Source organism: Equus quagga, chromosome 3 (assembly GCF_021613505.1).
Source record: "Equus quagga isolate Etosha38 chromosome 3, UCLA_HA_Equagga_1.0, whole genome shotgun sequence".
Taxonomy (NCBI): Eukaryota; Metazoa; Chordata; class Mammalia; order Perissodactyla; family Equidae; genus Equus; species Equus quagga.
The window spans coordinates 118,531,105-118,548,570 of NC_060269.1; the positions used below are offsets into that span (position 1 = coordinate 118,531,105).

At 33.4% G+C, this 17,466-nt stretch overlaps 1 protein-coding gene across 1 annotated transcript in view; it reads left to right on the plus strand.

Annotated features, from left to right (window-relative positions):
- Positions 1 to 428: 428 nt before the first annotated feature.
- The window catches only part of LOC124237451 (gamma-aminobutyric acid receptor subunit gamma-1-like), a 68,439-nt gene continuing 51,401 nt past the window's right edge, over positions 429 to 17,466 (plus strand). The window contains exons 1-2 of the mRNA XM_046657078.1: positions 429 to 592; positions 15,778 to 15,926. Of these exons, the coding sequence (XP_046513034.1) occupies positions 489 to 592; positions 15,778 to 15,926 (253 nt within the window). The 5' untranslated portion in view covers positions 429 to 488. The remainder of the gene's footprint in view (positions 593 to 15,777; positions 15,927 to 17,466) is intronic.

Here is a 17,466-nt window from a genome sequence, read left to right on the forward strand (position 1 = left end):
TTAGACACTGCAAGCTTCCCACGGGTCTCTCTCGGTGGACAGATTCAGAATCTAAACGTGGGAGAGGCAAGAGGTAGTGGTTTCCCAAATAGAGTCAGGCAGGAGGGAAGGCCAGGGGGAAGAGGCAGGCTGCCTGTCCCTGGAAAGGAAGTCTGTCAAGGCTACTCAAACGTTTCTCCGTGGCTGTGAGGGAGAAGAGGTTTGTTTTTCTTTTAGAAAGACGAAGCCCTTTTCCCTACTGGGCACGATTTCTAGTAGGGGAAGCCCCGCCTCTTTGAGCCTTTGATTGGCCCAACTCTTTTTCAGATAATTTATGCCAACATCCTCTAGTTCTGATTGGCTCCCCTGCTCAATTCCGCTGGGAGTCGCATCCTACCTGGTTGGGAGGTGTACTGCCTTCCCGCACTCCCTTCTCGTACTCGCTGGGCTGCAGCTGAGGTGGGAGAAAAAGTCCTGGCTTGGAGACTTGAGCAGAAAAAGCGATCCCAATGGGTTCTTGGAAAGATTTTCATTTCTCTCCTTTTCTTCTGTGGAGTCAAAGCAGAGGGGTGAGGCTGATGTTCTTGTTACTGATCCTGCATTTGGGAAACTGGTGAGTAAATTTAAGGACCTAAAACTATTCTTTCGGATCTATCTCCTTCCCCCTCATTTCTCATTCTTTTAAAAATGATTCTAAGTTAAGTAACTTGCATTTTCCTGGGCACGTGTGCGATATTTTACTAGCATTTTATTTTCTAATTACATCTCTTCATTTTCAGATAGAATGAAATTAACCTATGTTAGTTAGAAGGTTAGTTCAGTTGTTTTTCACCTGAAGCAAAGTCGAAACTAGTAAAGGTTCAGTTACCGGGAGTGGGGTGGGGGAGTAGAAATAATTTTGCTTTTAAATTTAATGAATGAATGCCATTGATGAAGTTTCCAGATGATTCTTCGTTTTAAAAGCAAAGTTATTTTAGAAACTTGTTACACTTCATGGTATGTATGATGCTTTTCTATATACTAATATTGCTTTTTCTGGTATTCTTTTTTTTCTGTTTTTGCTATTCTGGAAAACACCAAAGTTTTACCTCAAGAAAGATTATGATTATAGCTAAAAAAAAATCTATCACAGTTGAAATATTTAAGCCAGAAATAACTATGTATATTTTATTGAGCCAGCTTTGGGTGATTTTTATTTTCATTGACTGTCTACAAGTAAATAAAAAATGTATGATGATATGAATATCCTGGCTCTGTGTATGTGTGTGTGTGTGTGTGTGTATGTATGTGACAGAGAGAGAGAGACAGACAGAAAGACAGACAGAGATAGAGAGAGAAATTATCAGCCCCAAGCCTCCAACTTAACCAAAGCAAGACTTGAGCTGCTTGGGCTGTAATACTTTTCAATAAAACTTTGAAATCATTCTGGTAGAAAACTAAAATGCTCAGGTATTGCGCCTGGATTTAGGAGTAGTGGATGAAAGAAGTTACAATACTGGTTTAGACGTAGACATTATAAAGGTCTTTGACATACTACTCATATCATGTAACGAAATTTAATATAAATGTACATTTAAAATTATATTATTGTATTATGTGATGCTGCTTAGAACTCAAGTAAAATATAATCACTATGCAGATGGAAACATGCCTGTATAAGTATTTGCATCATTGCTAAAATGAATTATTGTGATGATTAATTTTAGTATATAGCTAGAGTGAATATTTTTGCCATTACCAGCAGATAGAACAACTATATTCTTTCTCCGAAAATAGAGATTGGATTAAAGTATGCTAAGTCATATTAGACTTGCCAGAAAATATTTAACACACAATGCTTTTTTAAGTATTACAGTTTTAGTTTATTTACCCTTTTCCCTTAGAAACTTAAATGTTCTGCATGGGCTCAAATATGCTACTTGATTAATCGTTTCCTATATGCAAGTTGTGTCATGTTCTATTTCTTTAAAATATATTATAAAATTTTATAGAAGATATTTTCATAGAACACGTACCCGTCCTCTCATGCATCTTCATAATGCTACAAATGAATCTGTGTTCTCATAAGGAAAAACAGATTTAGCCTGTGGTTTTCTGAAATAACAACCTGTATGCTCCTTTGTCATTCTAAGTGCAAGTTTCCCTTGCGATGTAGTGGGCAAGCTGCTTGCTAAGGGGCATACTGTCTCTCTAAAGAGATGTTTTGTTTTAAATAACATCTTTTGTTTTTAAGGATGTTTACTTTATGATCATCATAATTGGCTCCAGAATTCTCTTCCAGCTGCTCCGAATTAAAGAATTGTGTGGTGTAGGTGAGAGAGATGGGATCTGGCAGTCTGGAGACATGATTTTATGTGTCAAGGGTCCTTAACCTCTCTGAACACACTTTCTTCATCTAGCAAATGAAGGGTAGTAGTAGATCATTTATGACTTTTTCAAATTTTCGTATTCAATATGTCTAAGATTTGAGCTAAACATAAAGTAATGATTGCTTTACTGGCTTTTTCTTAGTAGTTTTCAAGAGGGAAATTCTAATTGAGAATGCCATGAACTCTTTTTAGCATATGTATGAGTGAGTGAGAGAGAGGTGTTATGAAGTTAAAGTAGATAAATAATTCATTTTATCATAGTACTATAGACCATCTGGATTACTCTGGCCAGTGAGTAAATAAATACTAAAAAAAGCTGTATGTTGCTGTTATAATTAGCTCTTTGGGCCTCAATTATGAGAGAATATGTCTTTAATTTTTAAAGTAGTTACATTGTGGTGAACTTTTCATCCTTTTAAGATTTAGTTGGAAAAAATTGATGCCAGCATGAATAAACAATTCACATTCGTATCTTCTTCTTCCTTTTTTCTTCTTTTGAGAGATCTTTAAAAACTAACCACTGATGGTTCTGTTTATAGGAATTTTGATGTTTTACACTGATTTCAAAAATAAATCTTCCAAGTCATCTATTTTGCGGTTTACCAAATTGGATGCTATTATTTCTTATATCTAATCAAAAACAAAAGCTTATTTCCTCATTAGTTTCCATCAAGAGCATAAAGGAGAGATATTATACTGATTTTTATATTGCTGAACTACGAAAATCTATGCTATTGTTGTAACTAAAAGCTGTAGTCTTGGTTCCTGTGTTTCCTTCCCCGTGAGGCTCTATGGCATCTTGACAAGTTGGTTAAAATCTCTTAAGCTTGATTTGACTTATTTGTAACGTTGGAAAAAATCTAATTACAGTCAGGTTTTTAAAAATAGGTGAAAAAGTGCTTGGAGATTTTAGCTGTTCTAAAAAGTAATTTACAATAAGCATTGACTAAGAAGTTATATTTTGAGAAACTAAAGGAAAATACCTTGTTTTTATTTTTTAAAACAATCACACAGTTTAGCATTCAGTTGCCCAAATAAAAATATTCGATTATCCTTGCTTTATAAAATATATTATTTTCAAAGAACTTCAGTAATATATTTTGTGGAGGTGATAGTGAATGATTTTTCTTTAGGCATTTAGATTTTTGGTTGGCTTAATTTTCTAATAAAATACTGATGCAAACTTGAGGGCAAATAAGTGAGTAATAATGGTCCAAGATAATTAAATATTCAAAGAAGGACTGAGAGACAAAATTATTTTGGAGCTAAGATGCAAAGCTATATTTGATAAATCCCCTGTGTATAGTCTTTTAGGTATACTCTCCTTCCATTTCATTCCATTATATACTAGGAGACATAATTTTGGCTAAGCAACAAAAGGAAAAGTTTGACTTTTCATCAAAACATTAAATAGACATATAATATTTTATGTTTATATAAAGGTGATTAAAATTTATCTATGAAAACGATAATGAAGGTGGGATCCCAAAGAGAGGAGACAAGGCAAGGTGGAAAACAGAAAAAGATGGCTCTCGAGGTATTATCAAAATATGATAAATGACTGTCATGGGGGTAGGGGGAAGAGTGGGCACAAATTGAATATACAGGCCTCAGGAGAATAATTCACATATACACTAGGTACCAATTGAGAATTCTGAACTTGATCATTAGATGTAAATTCTAGTTTCAGCTCCACTATTTCCCACTAGAGTGATTTCAGGCAAATCTTTGAGGCAGAGAGCCCTCATTTGTAAAGTGTGGAAATGACATCTACCTTTCCAGTTTGTTCCAAGACCAAGAGAGTAAACTTGTGCAAAGTATGTAGCACTTAAAATTTTAACTGAAAAGACATAACAACAGGTGTTCTTGTCTTATTTATCCTGGTTAAAGTTGTTTTAACTTCAGTAAAGTCCTTGAATCATTGTACATTATTAAATATCTTTTGGATTTGGGAGATATCATTCATTCTTTTATTCAACAAATATTTATTGAATGCCTTCTGTGTGCTATAGACAGTGCAACAGGCTGAGTTTATAGGGGTGAAAAGACTAAACATGATTATTACCCATATGGAGCTTGTATTCACTGCTAAGACCTAGATTTGTGGTAATCATCAAAGGAAAACATCTTGTAGACAAAACAAGAAAATATACTTTCAGAACTCCAAAGATAAACAGAGGAGTCTAAACTTTTAAGGATAGAGGGTGCTGATGGAACAGATCTTAATCAAGGAAAGAGAATTAGGGAGTCATGAGATTTCTCATCAGCAATACTGGAAAATTATGGAGGAAATGTCACCAAAATTCTAAAGACAAATGTTCTGCCTAGAAGGTTATGCTTAGCCAAATGACCCATCAAGCATGAAGGGAGAATAAAGCCTAGATACTGTTATTATCCCCATTTTACAGATGGGAAAACCAGGGCACAGTGATTTTTAGAAACTCACTGAAGATCATCGCGCTGAATCCAAGATTCAAATCCATGTGTTCTTTGCCCAGAGCCTGCATTCTTAACCACCACACCTCTCAGATTACAAATGCAATATAAATCAAAGCAATTAACATGACTGTGGATGAAGGGGAAAAAGGGAAGGGAGGAGGGAAGAAGGAGGAAAGGAAAGGAAAGGAGAGGAGAGATAACGCAACTGATAGAAAGCACAGTAAATACAAGAATCTATTGTTATGCCTACCACATAATCAGGAATATTATAAGCAGTGCTAGATTACTTATTTTAGGGAAAACTTTAACTGGAGTACTTGATCTAGAAAAAAACACCATAGGATAAAGAGTTAAAAACACGAATTTGGAATTTAGGTAAGTTTTACTGAGGAATCAGATGGCTATTTATTTTTAAGTATGCTATATAAATAAAATCATGATTCAATTTATTAGGTTTAAGTGTAACAGACAAACCATAACCAAATGGTGAAAGCTGCATGAAGGCAGATTTTCTTTCAATAAAAAGCCCTCTAACAATACAATGGATGATTTGTCACTAGACTTCTTCAAGCAGAAGCTTGTTAGAGCCCTTGTACTCTGTAGGACGCCGATGAAATTTATACTTTTTTCTACTTTTAAATATGTCACAATCTAATTCTATCAATACTAAGATAGTTTAACCAACTCAAGCTCCATGTTTCAGGAAATAGTCTTAGCTATTAATTCATTCAGTAAACATGTATTGAGCATCAATAATGCTCATTCATTCAAGAAATAGTTACTCATTGCCTATTATGTGTTAAGCAGAATTCTGGGAACTGGAAATACAGTGGTAAGCAAGACATAATGCCTGCCCTAATAGTGTTTGTGTAGTGTATACAGGACATATGTATATGACAGTGTATGTACTAAATTCACAGGACAAAGAAGGCAGGGTCCCTGCCCCCAGTGAACTTAAACTCTAGAAATTTATATGAGATAGTTTATTAATATAAACAAAGACAGTAAAATGCTATAAATGCTACTTAGAATTCTAGGTGAGCTATGGGGGGGTCACTAAGGAGAGTGACATCAATTGCAACTCTGGGAAAAGATGAAATATTCTCAGCTGTCCTGGGCACAAGTTCAGGTCAATGTTAGTGAAGAGTAGAGAGAGAAATAGCATTATTCTTCTGTGGCCAAAGGTATGGTCTCAAAATTTGGTAGGCCTTATGAAAATGATATTCCTATATCTTCTAGGAAAACCTTTACTCTGGTCATCTGACATATGGCATTAAAATAGCAACATCCTATGAAAGGCTATAGAATTAAGTTTAACGGTGAACTTCTGAACTGTAGGAATCCTTTCCCCCCAGATACAATGTATTTGGAGATTTAACATTTCTCCTTATTTTTAGGCAAATATATTAAGTAACAAATATATTGAGTAACACAGTAGTTGGACTGTGCTAAGCACTAGGGATGTAGAAGAAAAGTTAACATGAACCCTGCTCTCCAATCTGTAGCTGGATGGGAAGATCAGACAGTCTGTGATTAGAATATAGTGGGTTTAATAAAAATATTTTAATATTAGTGTGATCAGGATGTGATTTGGTTCTCCAGTTAGCTTTAAGGTTGCTAGAATCAAGGATCCTGGCAACAAGTTAATCTTTGAGTAGCTTCCTAGGACCATCACTTATGATTGCACAATTTGTGAATTACTTAAATACAGAGACATCATTCATCTCTCAGTCATCCTAGATGTATATAATTAGCAGAATAATTTTCCAACACATGTAGTAGAGTGTCTTGAGTAAGGATTACCTTTTCCACAAAATAGCCATACTGATTAGCACAAAGCAGCTATATTGGCTATTTTAAATTTAAGTGTAACTCAGACCTCTGTGTTGTACAAACTAATTTGCTACTCTTGATAGGTGGCTTATGAGTGTGTATTTGTTTCTATCATATCTTTAGTGACAATTCTGTTTGAAAAACCATCAAATTGTCATAACTGGAATTGACAAGAAAGAGTGTTTTGGTGTTTCTGTTCTACTCATTTGTATTCTCTCCCTATTGAAGTGAATGGTCTAAGAGGATCCTTATGTCAACGAAAATATTTTGTCTCTCATTTTATGATCCCAAGACTTAGGAAACAAATGCATATCTTTCTGCATTCAGAGAAACTAATTCCCATTTCTTTCTTCCATTTAATTTTAAGATCTTTTAATATGCTTTACAATGTATTAAGCCTCAACATTATGCCTCCACTTTGCAAAGTTTTTAGCAGCCTTGTAGAATTTATCTGATGCAGAAGAGCATCAAAGGCTTACAAAATGTGAATGTCATGAAGAGTGGTATTCTTTCTAACTCTAATTTATGTTCTGTCAACCACTATGGATATAAATTGGAGCAATGGAGAATTTGGTATTCATTTTAATATACTTTCTACCCGGTACTCATTTTTTTATAGACTGTAATGAAAATTTCTTTCCCTTCCTCCAGAAAATACTCACATGGAAATGGTCCCAAAAGAACATTTATGATCTCTGGATATTCACCATCCCCCTGAAGATTATTTATTGGACTTGTGATTCCTAATTTTCTAAGTTTTAAAGAGCAGATCTGGCCTGCCAAACAAAGCAAATAAGCAAAACAAAAACAAAACTCCAAAAATTGGCAAAAGACAATGTTTTGTTAGTAATTTTTGTTGTTATATTAAGGATCAATCATTAAGCCTCAGAAATTTCATATCTATAATCACGATGTTAAAAAAATCTCTGCTTTATTTTATAATTCTCTGTTTTTATTCTCTTTCTAAAAACATGCTGCTATACCAGTTGATCTTTTATAAATCTATTCTGATATTAATCTGTCCCTTTTGGCATTAACTAATGGAACTGTACATTTTTATATCTAATTTAATCAGATCAAACTATGTTCTAATAGATTTAGGAATTGTGCTGACCCCTTTTTGAAACTAACAATGAAGCAGTCTGTGCCAAAAGTTATGTTTATTGCCATTTATTTCCTATCTTTAATGTAATTTGAAGGGTTCTGTATATTCTGCTTTACCAAGGAAACTACATAAAATTTACAAAGGATGAAGATGTCACATTTTATTTTTTTCTCTTAGATCAATATTCCACACTTCAAATTGTAGAATCATTAATTTATAATCCAATTTCTGTTCTATTCTTGGACATAAAATACTTTAAATTTTAAATTTCTCACCACAAATAGTTTAGACCTTATTTTTCTTTGTTTTCTAAACAAATAATTTGAATAATTTCCAAGTTATATACAGATTTCCCTGCTATCTGAAAGTTTGCTTTTCGCCACTTTACTTTTACAAAAGACCTGCATTAATACCTGTTTCCGCTAACTAGAAGAAATCTGAAGGCAATTTTCACTTTTACGACAAAAGACGAAAAGCAAAATTATCGTTCAGTGCTGGCTTTATAGAGGCAGCTCCCACTCTCGGCGTCGAGAGTGGCGCCCACAAGTCCTTCCCCGGAAACTGTGCCCAGGATCTCAGCATCAAGCTGCCATAGCTTTGAACTGTGTCTGTGGGCATCTGTGCTTCATCTCGATTTATTTTGTGCATCCATTAGCAAGATGCGTCCTAAGGTATCAGAAAAGCCTAAGAGAGCTCGTAAGGGTGTTATGCTTAGTGTAAAACTGGATGTAATTAAGAGTTTTTATCATGATGAACGAAATAAGGGTTTTATATGTTATTGGGTATGATTTGGTAGGTTATTTTTGGGGTCTGGGAATGCTCAAAAATTTTTCCCCTATAAATTAATTGTAATTGCTTCTTCACTTTATGCCATTTCAGCTTAGGAAAGATTTCGTAGGAATTCTCTACGTTTGGATATCAGCGGAAACCTGTATATATATATATGTTGCTGGTGTTGTTGAAATATATGGAGAAAAACAAAACTGTTTTCCCTAACCATAATGTTTTTGATCATATAATCTAAATAAGAAGGTCACTTATTTTATTCCACTCCTCAAAATTTCTTAGCAATTTTGAGTCTATACTTCCAGACTTTTCCCTAAGTTTAGACATGAATGAATATACAATTTGTGTGTGTAAGTTTTCTATACAAATGAAATCTGACACTTGTTTTGTCGCATAACTAATGTTAAAGATATCTTTCTGGATTAGTGTGCTTAGTTGTATCTCTTGCTTTTTTATTTTTATTTTTTTGGTGAGGAAGATTGGCCCTGAGCTAACATCTGTTGCCAATCCTCCTCTTTTTGCTTGAGGAAGATTGTTGCTGAGCTAACATCTGGACCAGCCTTCCTTTATTTTATGTGATATGCCACAACAGTGAGGCTTGACTAACAGTGCTAGGCCTGCACCTGGGATCTGAACCTGCGAAACCCAGGCTGCCGAAGCCGAGTGCATGAACTTAACCACTATGCCAACGGGCTGGCCCCATTGTAATTGTATCTCCTTTTTAATGATGATGTGGTATCTATGTTATAGAGGAATCATAATTTAAATTATTCCATAAGTCTCTCTTTGATTTTGTTTATCAAACAAAATTGTGTGATTTTGTATTATCACACATTGACTTTGTGTACACATATACACATTATATATAATTTCAATATTATTCATTGAAATATTATATATTATACTTAATTTCAATATTTCATCAATGTTGCCAAATTACCATAAAGCAATTTAGTTTTCTATTAATGCTTATAAAAATGCCACTTATCCATATTATCACCCCTACTGGATGTAATGAATCTTTTAGTGATTTGCCATTGTGATGGCTAAAATTTGTCACATTTTAAACCTATATGCCTTGCTACCAGTAGATGTTAGCATAATTTTATGTCTTTTTTTAACTTTTTTCCCCTCTGAATCTTTGTGTACCTGTTATGTTGTAAATATTTTTGTGTCAGTCTGCCCTTTGTCCCTAGTCTTTGTCAAGTGTCTTATGTCATTCATAAGTTATTTTTCATTTTTCTATTTATTTGTCAATTTTTTTTCTTTCCTCGTTTGGTTAGGTGTAGGCCTGAAAGACCTCATTACCCCAAAGGTCAAAAAGAATTTGCAATATCTTTTTTAATATTTTTATACTTTATTATATTTTCATCTTTAAGATATCTACAATTTATCATATAAGTAGGAATCTAAGTTATTTTCTTCTAAATTGGTTAGTAAGCATTGCAGTACAATTTACTGAATAATTCATCCTTTCATTGCTAAACCAGTTAGTCACTTTTATTATATACTAAATTTCTATTCACTCGGGATCTGAATTTACTTGATTTTGTTCTCGCTGATTTCTGTATGTCTTACTACAATATAGTTTTGATTACAGTAACTTTATTTTGTTTTCTTTTTATTCTAGCAGGACAAATTTCATCTAACAATACTTTTTTCAATAATTTCTTGTAAACCTTCATCTTGATTCTTCTACCTAACCATAATGATTCAAAACCTATTACATACGAACTATGGAATTAAAACTTCATTAAATCTATAAACTAATTTTGGAATGATATATCAACAATATTGTTTTACAGCCAAAATATTTACTTTGCTTTTATTTTTTTCTGTCCTTATATCCTTCATTTATTTTTAAATTTCTTTACATAAGACTTATACCTTCCCTGTTATATTTCCTCTCAATCGTCTTATAGGTTGTGCTATCATTTTGAAAGGAATCACTTCTTTTCCTGTTTTTGTTTATGATAGATTAATAGTAGTATCAGAAAACTGCTGTATTTTTTAAATTAATTTTATATTAGGTTAGCTACAATAATTAATTCTCTTATTAAGGCCAATAGGAATAGTTTCTAGTTGTTAATTTTCTTGGTTCACTATAAGTTTACCTGCAAACAGCAAGATGAGCTCTAATATTCTTTTCATTCATTCACTTATTCAGTGGATTTTTTTTATCGGACACCTACCGTGTGCCAAGTATTGGTCTTGGTGCCAACGATATCATGTTGAACGCCTTCAAGGAACTTAGAGAGGGTCATAAATATCTAAACTAGTTAATTAAAATGCAATGTGATCAATTTCCTGGTGGAGTTAAGCACTGAACAGAGTGAAAGCACATAGTAGAGCACACCTACTTAATAATCTATTCTTGGCTCCCCTCTCCCTCTTCAAATTTCCAAAGCATTCGTCTCTATGTGTGTTAAGTGATGGGCCCCATATTCTTTTGTGCTAATGAAATAATCACAAAATTGAGTGGACTGTCATTTCACCTCTCTAAAACTCTGGAAGTGCAAATCTGTAACCCTTTCACTCTTTTACTTATTTTGCTTCCCTACCAACTTTTATGAGCAATAAAAATGATTCAGAGCTACAACACTAGAAAGGAATTTTTGTCCAAAAGAATTTAGCAGCTAAAATATAGAGGCACAAAGAAAATAATAAAATTTATTTTTTTTAATTTCTCCTTTATTTTGACTTCCTTTGACTTCCAGATCTAAAATGAGTGCTCCTCTTTAAAAGCTAGCTCTTGGAGGCTTTGACATTAGGATATCTTCTACTCAAAAACGTTAGAACAAGTATGTTTCTTTCCTGGAACTTGTCACTTGACTACTATGCTTATAGAAACATACCTGATGTTTATAAATAAACACTATTTAATTGGTCATGAGCAATAAATCACAAATGAGGCCTGGCTTTGGAGTTCTATCTGCTCTTTCTTCACTGATTAATGGAAGAGTCTTCTCCAGGTGTCAGAATCAGGACATTTGCAGTCACCTTTACACGAACTATATAAAGGATGACTATATAATTTATCATCCAAATTAGGTCATTTTGTAAGTGAAAGAGGGTGCTATTAATAATTATTCTAGGAAACAGGTGTAAACCAGGCCATCCCGAGGAAACTTCAATCAATGTTTGCCCTACGTGTGAAAAATAGTTTATAATAGTTGAGTGACTGGCTCTAGGTCTCGCACAGATACAGTGCTGGTCTGGAGGGCTGGCAGCTGAACTGTCAGTCAGCTATGCTCCCACATCAGGAAAACCACGTGGCAAATTTTCAGGGCTTCTGCTGTCTTTTTCTTGGCAGAATATAAAGCTCTGCTGCCCTCTATAAAAGGCTCTATTTAATTATTTATTTTTTATTAGAAATCTATTTCAGAGCCCTATCTGTCTGGTGTATAGGAAAAAGCAGTTCATTTTTAGGCAGGCATTAATATAAAATTAACTGTTTTTCATGTATTTGTATTACAAAATTATACAGAAAGATTGTAGTATACTATTAATATACAGAAAAGAATTAAGTTTTCTACAGTTCCACTAGTGTAGCGTACTTAGTATTTTCATTATGCCAACTTCTTATTAAATCTTTAGTCATTTTATACATCAGTTTTGATAAAAGCAAATTGTTATATGTTATTTTTATATAACATTAAATTATGAAAATAATTTCATATTTTTACAGACTCTTCACAATCGTCAATTGAATGTATGCATCCATTACGTCATATGGATACGTCATAATTTATGTAAATATACTCTTATTGTTTAAAACTTGACTACCACAGATAATATTGTGATAAGCATCTTTATATATGATGGTTTTCTGTATCATTTCTTTGATCGTTTTCTCCTTTATTAGAAAATAAGATCATCTAGATCAGGAATATAATTTTGTTTGCTGTTGTATTTTCAGCACTTAGCACATTTGTAGTACGTGGGATTTCCTCTAGAAATGAGTTAAAGCATTGGATTGGAAGTTGAGCACACATGTTAGAAAGTCTTTTCCATCATAGAGAGTGTGTTTGTGATTCCTTGAGTTTATTATTCTAACTTCTCGGAACTAAAGGCGGAGACTAAGGCATCTTACCTGTGCACAATCCAAATGCGCTTCACATTACTTACCGTAAATGTCACTGTGTTCTTATGAATTAGAAAACTCAAAATCCAACCACCCTGGGTTGTTTAATAAAGATAGAATGAGATGATACTATGAAACTTCAAAGGAAAGAGCAAACGAGTCTTTAAAGTAAATTGATCTATTTTAAATCCTGGCTCTATTATTTAATAATATGTATGCTGGAAATTCTATAAACCGATTTTTTCACCTATAAAATAGGAATATTAATATTTATTTCATAGGATTATTCTGGATTAAATGACATAATATGTGGAAGGAACCTGTCACACAGTTCCTGAAACATGGTAGGCACTTAATGGTGCATTATGGGAACTCAGTAGCTGATGAAAACAATGAAAGCATCAACTGTTAAACAATTAGTAAAATTTTATATTCAGGAGTCTAAATGTATTTCCACTAAAGATAAACTTACGCTTGTTCAAATTATTTAAAAGAAGAGCTTGAGCATAAGTCTAGGAATTCTCAGAGTATAATGTAAAAGGATCGTATTTGTTTTCCCCAAATGAATAGTCACTCAACATGTGTAAATGTTACAAAAATCTCCAAGCCTATGAAAGATATGAGACATCAGTTATGTTATATGAACTATTTTAAAATTATGGGAAGTACTTTTAATCACCAAAATAATATCAATATGATATTCATGGTAATTAATGAATGTTCTGAAGGTAATTTAGAAAGCTTGGAAGGAAGAGGTAGAAAAATTAACTATAATGAAATTTCCTTTCTATTATTGCTGGAAATGAGGAAGCATAGCTTTGTAATATCCTTGAGGCCGATTTTCATATTCCCTCTGAGCTGGCTGGGAAAAGCGGAATATGAATCACTCTGAGCATGTGCTTTTGGGATTACCAGGATGTTGCTGTGGCAAAAAATAGAAAAACGTTTTTATATTTGCTGGGAACTTCCATTTGACTGCAGTCATATTTCAAAGAAAGATCAACTACTTACATGGGCAGTGGCCTGCCTCTATCCACTAGATGTTTCATTCTATAAAACTGGGATTTAAAGCTAAACGGATGCCCTAAAATTTGGGTTGTTGACCTATCTTGGCAATTCTAATTAGCTACGAAAACTTTCCTGGAGAACACACCAGCAAGGATTCTTAATACTTCAGTATTTTCAATGTTTTAGTTTATGAATGAATGTATGTATGTATATATTTTATTAAGAGAAAATTGTAGGAAATTATTTAAAGGAAATCACACAACTATATCAATGGTATATACTTTTAGAAGTTAAATAGAGTGATACAATTAATATAAATAAGCATTTCATTAAAAATTTGTTAACTAAATGTACCCTAGTAGTTCACATAGGGAGAACGGTGGATATCGTGGTAATAAAATACCCCCCAAATCTCAGTGGCCTACAACGCTAAATATTTCTCATACAGGCTGCATGTCCATTGTAGGTCAACTGTGGCTGTGTCCGTGCTGCCTTCACTCTGAGACTGCGCTAATGGAGCAGCCTCTGTTTGAGTATGGCTGCTTCTGGCAAAAGGACAAGAGAGATATGGTGAACCGTGTGCACTGACGTTAAATCTTCTGCTTGGTAGTGACACATGTCACATATATTCCATTAGCAAAAGCAAATCACAGGGCCACACTTGAATTCAATAGGACAAGGATGTATAATCCTCTCACAGGAAGGAGCATTTTAGGTCACATGACCAACTTAGAAGTCAATGGAGTGAAAAGTACAATTCTCTTGACAGAAAGGAGAAGTGAAGTATTGAGAAGAATAATGCACCCTATTATCTGTTGATAATAAGTATCAACAGAATTATTATGAATATGAAATGTAGCAAATACTTTAAAGGTTAAGTTTTAATTTAAAAATGTTAACTTGTACTCATGGATAAAGAGGGTAGATGTTAACCAAACTTATTGTAATAATCTTTTCACTATACATACATATAGGAAATCATTTCGTTGTACTCCTCAAACTTATACAATGTTATATGCCAATTACCCCTTAATAAGACTGGAAGAAAAATTTTTAAAAGAAGGATAAAGAGCATGGGAGCAGCGTTAGGTAAGATATTTAGGTCCAAAGCAAAAGAGATCTGCATGGATAGTGGAGAAAAGATCAACTCAAGATATTAAGATAAACTTGCATATTTGCCGCTGGAGAGAAGCCTATCTCTGAAATATATGTAGATAACTAATAAATGATGGATTTGCCTGATTTTACCAAAGTAAGTGGTAATAAAGGGTCTTTTGAATCTTTTTCCCTGGTAGACTAAGATTACTGAAGTAGGGTATGTTAAGTCTAGGATGATCTTTCTCAAATGAAGAGGGGGTTACTTATGAGTCATAAAGGAAGAGTAATTTGTTCCTGTTGATGAATTGTAGATGAATGTCTATCTTACTGCATTGTCTATCATGACTCAGAAGTAAGTGGATTCCGTGTACTTGTTAAAGACATGGTTGTAGCAAGAAGCATTACTGGGAGAGTCAGGACTTGATTTTCAGTTTTGCTAATAAAAAGATTTGTGCTTTAGTTAGTTCTCAACTGTCTTTAGTTTTCTCATTTACAAAATGAAAGCAGTGGGTTATTTGATCTCTAAAGTCTCACTTCCAGTCCTAATATTTGATAGTCATGCCTCCCTCGAAAAAAAAATATGTGGAGAGTGAGTCACCCACTTATGATTTGATGGTAAGACAACGTTTAACACAATTTTTGGAATAAGATGAATGGGTTCTTCTGACCTCAAAGGAAGAAGCATAGGTGTGTTCAATAATTTGTCCCCTTTTTTGGTCAAACCTTTCTTCACTCATCTTTGTGTAGATTGTGTACTGCACAAATCTAGGGTACCATTCACATTTTCAGTGCATAATCTCTGTGGCCTTTAATGACACTTGTGGAGGTGGCCAAGATTTATTTCATTATTTTAATATTATGTTATATTTCTTATACTGAATTCTTCATTTTTGAGTATTATTATATCAGAACAGTTCATGTGATGGTGTTAATGTAACATATTTCTAATGGTTCTTATTTTCTCTCTTACTACTCCCTAAAAAATTATGATAATTATAATAATCTTAAACTACTTTTTTTAAATACACAGTTTGGTTGAACTTTCTATCATCCACATTTTTTTTTGAATTATTTAGCATTGATAAAGCAGATGATGAAGATGATGAGGATTTAACAGTGAACAAAACTTGGGTCTTGGCACCAAAGATTCATGAAGGAGATATAACACAAATTCTCAATTCATTGCTTCGAGGGTATGACAATAAACTTCGCCCAGATATAGGAGGTAAGTTTGAACTATCATTCTGGGATTTTGATGATTATGAAAACCATATCTACTGATGTTATTTTAATCATATATCTCATATTCCTTGAGTGTCTGATGTATGTTAGAAACTGCTGGGTTTGACAATCATTGCTTGGAATTGTAGCACTATCTTTGAGAGGTTCACAGTCTGATGTGCAAAGAAAGACATATAAACATTTTTGAGGTAATTATTTTACAACTGCTACAACAAAGGGTACAACAGCAAAGTTTCGATAAACTGCCTGAAAAGCTGAGAGATATTTTATGAAAGAAAATATTTGAAAAGCAAGTAGGAGTTCTAATTTTGTGCCAATGCCACACTGTTTTAATTAATGTAAAATTATAAGCCTTGATAGTATATTTAGTGTAGGTAATCCTACTTTGTTCTTTGTTGAGATTGTTATTCTCAGTCTTTTGTATATTTTATAACATAATTAAATTCTAAGTCCCTCTCCATGACTCTTTAACACATGAAAATAGAAATCATCAAAGCTTTTTATTGGAATTGCATTAAATCTATGGTCAATAAAGGGAAATTGAAATCTTTACTATATTGAATTTTTATCATACCAAATTCATGAGCAACATATAGTCCTCTCTTTATATATTTATTTCTTTTTCTCCCCAAAGCCCCAGTACATAGTTGTATATTCTAGTTGTAAGTTCTGTCTGAGCCACCGCTGCAACATGGCTACTGACAAATGAGCGGTGTGGTTTCATGTCTGGGAACCCATCCTGTGCCACCGAAGCAGAGCACACAGAACTTTTACTGCTAGACCATCAGAACTGGCTCTATATAGTTATTTTTTAATCAATTTTCCTGTGAAGAAGTGTTGAATATATTTTACTAGATTTAATTCTATGTATTTGGAGTTTTTGATTCAAGTGTAAATAGGTTTTTTAAAAACTTGTTTTCTAATTTTGTATTAGCAGTATACAGGAGTCTTGCTAAATTTGTTTATGAATTTTAATTATTTATTGTTATATTCTTCTAGATTTTCTACAAAGATAGAGAATAATGACTATTACAAATAATGACTACTTTCAAATAGTGTATTTTGCAAATAATGAGTGTTCTACTTCATTAGAAAATTATATATTTGTTATGCCACGTTGCACTGGCTAGGACTAGTGGTATGTTACCCATTCAGTGTTTTCTATCAGGAGGTATGTGATGTTACTATATCTTACTACTGGTGATGTTAAACTTTGATCACTTGCTTAGGTGTGGTTTCTTCCACATTTCTCTACTGTAGAGTTGTTATTTTTCCCTTTTTGGTTAATAAATGTGCTGTGAGGAGATAGTGCCGTGGGGAGAAACTATTGAAACGTTTCTCAGCACACATTTGTCCATTAACCAAGTGTCCAGCAATAAGTCTTCCCTTCAGCAATATTACTGTGCTGTCTGCCAAATGGTGACTCAATAGTGTCATCATTCCTTCTACGTATTTTAATTGTAATTCTACCATAAGGAAGAACTGTGACTTCTCTTCCATTTATTTGTCTATTCATTTACTTA